At 34.6% G+C, this 6,307-nt stretch overlaps 2 protein-coding genes across 3 annotated transcripts in view; one reads left to right on the forward strand and one right to left on the reverse strand.

Annotated features, from left to right (window-relative positions):
- The window catches only part of slc25a24 (solute carrier family 25 member 24), a 27,145-nt gene extending 22,097 nt beyond the window's left edge, over positions 1-5,048 (reverse strand). Inside the window, exons 1-3 of the mRNA XM_015046355.1 lie at positions 4,847-5,048; positions 1,041-1,167; positions 870-957 (exon numbers count right to left, since the gene is read on the reverse strand). Coding sequence (XP_014901841.1) covers positions 870-957; positions 1,041-1,167; positions 4,847-5,026 — 395 coding nt within the window. The 5' untranslated portion in view covers positions 5,027-5,048. The remainder of the gene's footprint in view (positions 1-869; positions 958-1,040; positions 1,168-4,846) is intronic.
- Positions 5,049-5,154: 106 nt separating this feature from the next.
- Positions 5,155-6,307, forward strand: part of LOC106955913 (protein FAM102B) — a 23,786-nt gene continuing 22,633 nt past the window's right edge. The window contains exon 1 of one of the 2 annotated variants that reach the window (XM_015046361.1): positions 5,155-5,234. The gene's annotated coding sequence lies outside the window, so the exon portion shown is untranslated. Of the gene's footprint in view, positions 5,235-5,340; positions 5,424-6,307 lie in introns of those variants that run through there. The other variant, XM_015046360.1, reaches the window with a different exon arrangement.

The following is a 6,307-nucleotide window of genomic DNA, read 5'->3' on the forward strand; positions in this document are numbered from 1 at the left end:
TTAAAAAAAAAAAAAAAAGGAAGAAAAAAAAAAATTGGAGGGGGGAGGAAAAAAAAAAAAAAAAAAAAAAAAAAAAAAAAAAAAAAACTGGAATTGGAATCCAATAATTAAAAAAAAATTCTATGTAATTTGTTTTCAATTATTCTTAAATAATAAATATATGTAATAGATTTTAATTACATTGACACAATCCAAACAGGTTGTGTGGGGTAAAAAATACATCTTTAAAAAAATTTTCACCAAGTTTTCTGGTATTTAGTGAATAATTTTGATCATTCAAACTAACCAAAACCAGGAAAAGTTTAGTCTGATTTAACTTCAGACAGTGAGAAAAAATGTGTTTGATTAGGTGAATGAACATATCTGGCTGTCAAATTAAAGATTTTAATCAAACGATAGATTACACTTTATTGCAAAAATGTGCAGTTTGAATATCAAGGATTTTATATAAAAATCAAACCTTTTAAAACACATTTTCAAGTCAAATGTAACTTAAGTTTTCCTCTAAACTTTAATGAATCACATTAAACATGTTTAATGTGATTCATTAAACATGTTTAATGAAGTAGAGTATTTATGCTACCAGAGTAGCATAAATGTTGCAGGAAATTCATTTAAACCTGATTTAGTGCTGAGTTTGTGTCCAGCTGAGTGTTTTTATGTCGGTTTTCTTCCCAGACGTCTCAGTAGCTCTTTATCATGTGACTCTGCCTTCCCCCGCCGCTCCCTGGTTATCAGCCCCTCACACTGGTCTCCACCTTTCACTTTGTGCTATACATTCATTTTAAGCTTTCTATTTCTAGAAGTCCACATAAGACTGTATCACATCCAGTTAATCAACCGCAGCAACAAGAGGCGAACAGAAAAACCTCTGAAGGATCTTCCTTGCGTCTTCCTTGGTGATCTCCAGACCCAGATCGGCGAACGACTGCTGGATCTCCATGTAATCTACTTTACCTGTTGGAATAAATGAGCACAGCTCAAGCAGATAAACTCTAAAAACAGTTTTAAATCGATAACTGATTGGCATTTCTCCATACCGTCTTTGTTTTTGTCCAAGCTCTTGAAAGTCAGGCGCAGCTTCTTCTCATGCTCCTTCAGGTACTTGGCGAACTCATTGAAGTCCAGCGCATCATCTTTGTTTTTGTCAGCAGAGGAAATTATTTTCTAAAGATAAAAACACACAGAATATCAGCTGTTCCGATTCCTTACAGGTTTTTCCCGGCTGTTTTTGCAGTGTTTTCTGACCTCCTCGGTGGGTGAAGGGAGAGCTTTGAGCTCTGAAGAGAAAGATGCCGAATCCACCATCACTAACACAAGCAGCAGTTACCATAATCTGCCACTTGGGGGCAGAATACTGTAAAGATAAACTTCTTCCTCTGAGCTCAGTTCCTGTCTGAACTTTGTACTTTGCAGAACTGAAACTAACAGCATTTTAGCTGTTGATTAATCAATTATTCTGATGATTAATCGATTAATCATATTTTTAAAATGAGCACATTCTGCAGATTTGTCATTTAAGCCTTCAGATGCAAATAAGTAAATTCAATTCCTTTTTGGAATAAGAAAATAAACACCATCATGTAAAAAGTTCAGCGCTTTCTGCTTGACTTATCCACACAGTGTTGTGTTGATCTGTTGACTTTTCTAATGAACAGATTAACAAGTGGATAGCTAAAGGTACTAAATAAGACACGTTTTAAACAATTTGAACCACATGAAGCTTAAACTGCAAACTGGGGAGTTTAGGGTAGAATATATACAGATAAAAGTTTATTTTTTTATCTTGAATGCAAAATGTAAATATTTTCTATACAGTTTTGGCTTAATATCTGCTCCAAGTATGTTTTTATTTCAGCAAGTGGCCTTTAAATACTCCAGTTAATAAACAGACAATTACTACTTTAATTGACAATTATTTCAATAATCGATTAATCATGATTAATCGTTTTAGCCCTAATAGGTTAAGATCAGAAATATGCAAACTTCATGTGGCTTTACTTAAGTTAAACATATTCCACCTATTATTTTCTAAATAATGAATGAAAATTAAATCATTTTTGCTCCTGTTAGAATCAAAGAATATAATAAATTAAACCAAAAGTGTTGGGAGAATATGAAAGCAACCAGTAGAGATTTACTACTGCTTATCATATCACAAAGAGCATTTTTCTTATTTTACAGCCCTGAGTCACACACAGCAGGCCTCTCCCAGGTTAATGCTTCAAAATTCACTTCTGACTGAGTAAAGACGAATCCTTCCTCTTACAACCAACAGTGAGATTTTAACTGCAGATTTAACTTTTTTCATATTTCCTGAATTCCTGAACACTTTTTCTGTTTGTTCCTGTGCTTTTCATCCCGCCTGGACCTGCAGGTTTTTCTCCAGATAGTTCTGATCATTAAGATAAACTTGCTTTCTGTGTGTTTTTTAAGCTACAACGTACAAAGATGCAAAGCAGACATGTTTACTGCAGACAAGGTTAAAGTGAAGCTTTGGTTTGTCTTCCCGTTTCTTATTTCTACTCTGCAGTTTGCTGTTTTAGACGGAGGTTCTGCTTAGCGTAGGGCTGCAGTGGATGCAAACGCCTCCAGGGTGTCGACATTAACTGCTTTATTCGGGTCAATTCAAAATGTTCTTGCTGGACTTTAACAGCATGGAATAAAATTCAACCTTGAGTTATTTTATTACTTTAAAACAAAGGTTTTGTCTGACTGCTTGACAATTTATACTCAGTTTTTCTTGCTTTGTGACAGGACAGCCGATCAATAATTATAGCATTTTGTTTTTCATTATTTTGATATGCTTAGATTTTATCTTTACGCTTTTAAAGTTGTTAGACATTAAATCAAATTTATTATTTCCTTATTTTTCCTACAAAAGAATTAAATTACTTTTTGAATGAATAGCATCATAAAAAATAAGCTTGATCACACCATCAAATTAGAATTTATCTATCATCTGTTTACACTCAATGAAAATTAAGCCACAAGCCTGATCCAATGAGAAACTGATGAACATCTTCCCGATTCTTTTATTCACAATAAAAATGGCCAAATAGATAGAAAATAAATAATCTTTTAGACACATGGGAGACTGATTGGTTTATTCTTATTTAGCTTAATCGCACTATAAGTTACAGAAGACCTGAAAAGAGGAGCCAATCTGCAGGGTTCTGACCCGACACGCCGGAGCGGGTTGAGGGAAGCTGCTTTGCTCCAGGGCTCATTTCCACCTCAATAAATACCAACTTTCACAGCTGCAACAAAATGGAGGCTGCACTGAAAAAAATTACTTTTAGTAGTATTTTTACTACGCTGTGCCTTTTACTTTTACTGGAGTAAAATGTTTGGATCCTTGAATGAAAAGCAAACATGTTTTAACCAAAAATTCACCGGACTCAGACACACACCTGCAGTTTTTGTTAAAGTTTCATAAGTTCTTTATTGAAAGAAAATGATTTGCAAACATTTTCGTTTACCTGGTTTTGTTATTTTTAGTTACTCATATGAATTATTGTAATTTTGGTCCTTAAATATCAAAATTTTCATCTAATTTTATATTTTGGTTCGTCTGATGATGTAATTTTTAAATATTAAATGATTGGTTATTTTGATCAGTTACTTCAGTAGACTTAAATATTTATTCCTACTTAATTTTTACTTTTTACTTTTACGAGAGAAACGTGTTTAAGTATTGCCACTTACTTGAGAAAATGTTTTGTGCACTCTAAAGCACATTCATCGCTTTTATATTGTTTTGAAAGTGAAATCATTATGTTCAATCAGAAGTGCAGAAGTAATCAGCTTATCATAGTTTAGAGAAGTTAAAGTTAATATTTATTCCCTTATATCAGATTTTTTTGTACACAAAGTTTTACAGGAAATGTTTCTAACTAAAAATTTGTGCATATAAGTAATACTTATGTAGCAGTAGAAGAGTTTTGAGATGAGATTAAATCCCATCTCCAAGAATTGCACCAACTTGCCTTCAAGCAATTGCAGCTTTATTCAAGAAGCTGGTCCAGCATCAGTTTTCTCCTATTCTTGTGAGTAAAACTGTGTATATACCTTCATATGGCTGCATGTGTTACCTAAACTGTTATCATCTCTGCAAAGTTTCCATTACTAATGTGCGTCAATATTTCGCTGACGTTGGAAAAACAATTTTACAATTTTGCATTTCGATTAAATAAGAAACATAATTAAAACTTTGTTAACACAATAAATCATTAAAAAATATCCTGCGCCATCATCCTCCACATACTTCCTGTTCCTTTCTTCTTCTTCGTGGTTTGCGCCAGTGGCAACGTCCGATTATTGATCACGTGACTCGTTTTGAAGAATGTTTTGTTTCTTACCATGGCCTATTAGGACCATTGTAAATAGAAAGAAGGTGTACATTTTAGCAAACATCTGAGAAATTTTCTAGAAAAAAATACAAACAAGAAAATTGAGTCTGAAAAGTCAAAAATTTGACAGAAAAACTCAGACATTTTCTACTAAAGAAAATTGGAAATTCCTATATTTCAGAAAATTTCCAAAGTTGAAAATTTTCATAAATTTCCAAGTTTTTTTTCTCTCGAAAATTTCTCAGATTAATCTAAAATTTTCTGAGTTTTTTTTTTTTTTGGGCGAAAATGTACTTTTTTTTTTTTGTCTACCATGGCCCTAATACACCTTCATAGTCTATAAATATTTTTGTGTTAAGACCAAAAGTTCCTTCTTTTTATCTTAGAACTTTACTTACATATTGTTGGGAATTAGGCAAAACATCTTGTTGTCAGTACAATATTTAGCACTAAAACCTTTGAAAACCTTTTGCACATTTTGTTTCTCGCCTTACCTGGACAGCCCCCTTCCCGGTTTGGATGCCCATTGCAGCCAGGCCTGCCTTGAGCTCGGAAACATCCACTTTCCCATCCTTGTTGATGTCCAGCTTGGCGAACAACTCCTCGTATGTCTTGGGCGGATCTCCGGCGCACCGACAGTCCGTAAAAAACAGCTTCCTCATTGCGGGATACATGGCTTAAACTTGAAATATTTTTTAAAACGAGGCCTGCGGAGCTGCACACACACAAACCAAACAGCTACGGCGATGGGGAAACTCACACAGATCGGCTCCTGTGGTTGGGCACTTCTGGTTTCAGGCAGAATGATTGCTCCGTCTGATTCCTACAAGATTATCCGCGTTGCAACCTGGAGAGGAAGCTCCTAATGGGACGCTGGAGTGTGTAAGAAAATAGATTAAAATGTTTGAATAAAAAAGTTTGGAGCGGATGAGGTAGGTTGGCAGAAGGGTGGGGAAAGGACTCGGCTCAGTTGGCCTGGAAAGACCTCCTTCTTTTACTGCGCAAACATATTACAGACACACCCATGTAACGACCAGAAAATACCGCTGTTACATGCTTCCTACTTTACAGGTGAGCATAAAACTGTTCCCAAAACTCCTCCCAGTCATGCGCTGATGTAAAACCTTATGGTTGCTTTTACAAACCCGCAGAACCTGCAAATATTACCATAGACTGTGTATAATATCACAGAAACAGATCAGCATGCTATACGCAAAAGAATCCGGTAGGTGTCGCCAAAGCTCACTCGGCAGCTTATTTAGAAAAATGAAACTTTTGACTCGCTTTGACTAAAATCTCCGCATCCATGTTTTCTGTATTTGAGAAGAAAAATATTTCAAAACTCTGCAGTGTTTAGTTTTAACCACGAGGTGGCGACAACGTACCAGACGACAGCAGCCGGTTTCGCTTTGTTTTAATCTGTACAATCGGTGCTGCTGTTCTCCGACTAGCCGACAGGGGGAGATCGAGAAAAGAGGCGGGTTTTATTTTGAAGCTCCATGGGATTAAAGCTGTCACCGCTGCATTTCCCTTTAAGCTAGAGGTATTTCAAAGTAAAAGAGGCATTTCTTATATATTAAGAAAACATAAAAACGCTGACAAGTAGAAATAAAAAAGTAACTGAAACTTTTTAAAATTAAATTTAAATCTCAAGCAGAATTTAAAGGCGTTGCAACTGAAAAGACTGTATGCATATTGATGTAGACTTTTTAAAATATGCTTTTTGTTTTGTACTTCAATAATGATAATGGACTACTAAAGAACCCTTTACTATTCAAAAATTGAGAAAAAGATCATTAAAACTTGTAGATATAAAATATGACACTATTTTATATCTACTGAACTGCAGATATAAAATATGAGCAAATTTCTGCCAAAACGCTCAGAAAATTTTGAGAGAAAAAACATGAAAATTATTGAGTTTGAAAAGTTGAAAATTTGCTAGAAAACCCTTA

The sequence above is a fragment of the Poecilia latipinna genome, unplaced genomic scaffold (assembly GCF_001443285.1).
Source record: "Poecilia latipinna isolate Pla-1442-1.1 unplaced genomic scaffold, P_latipinna-1.0 Scaffold776, whole genome shotgun sequence".
Taxonomy (NCBI): domain Eukaryota; kingdom Metazoa; phylum Chordata; class Actinopteri; order Cyprinodontiformes; family Poeciliidae; genus Poecilia; species Poecilia latipinna.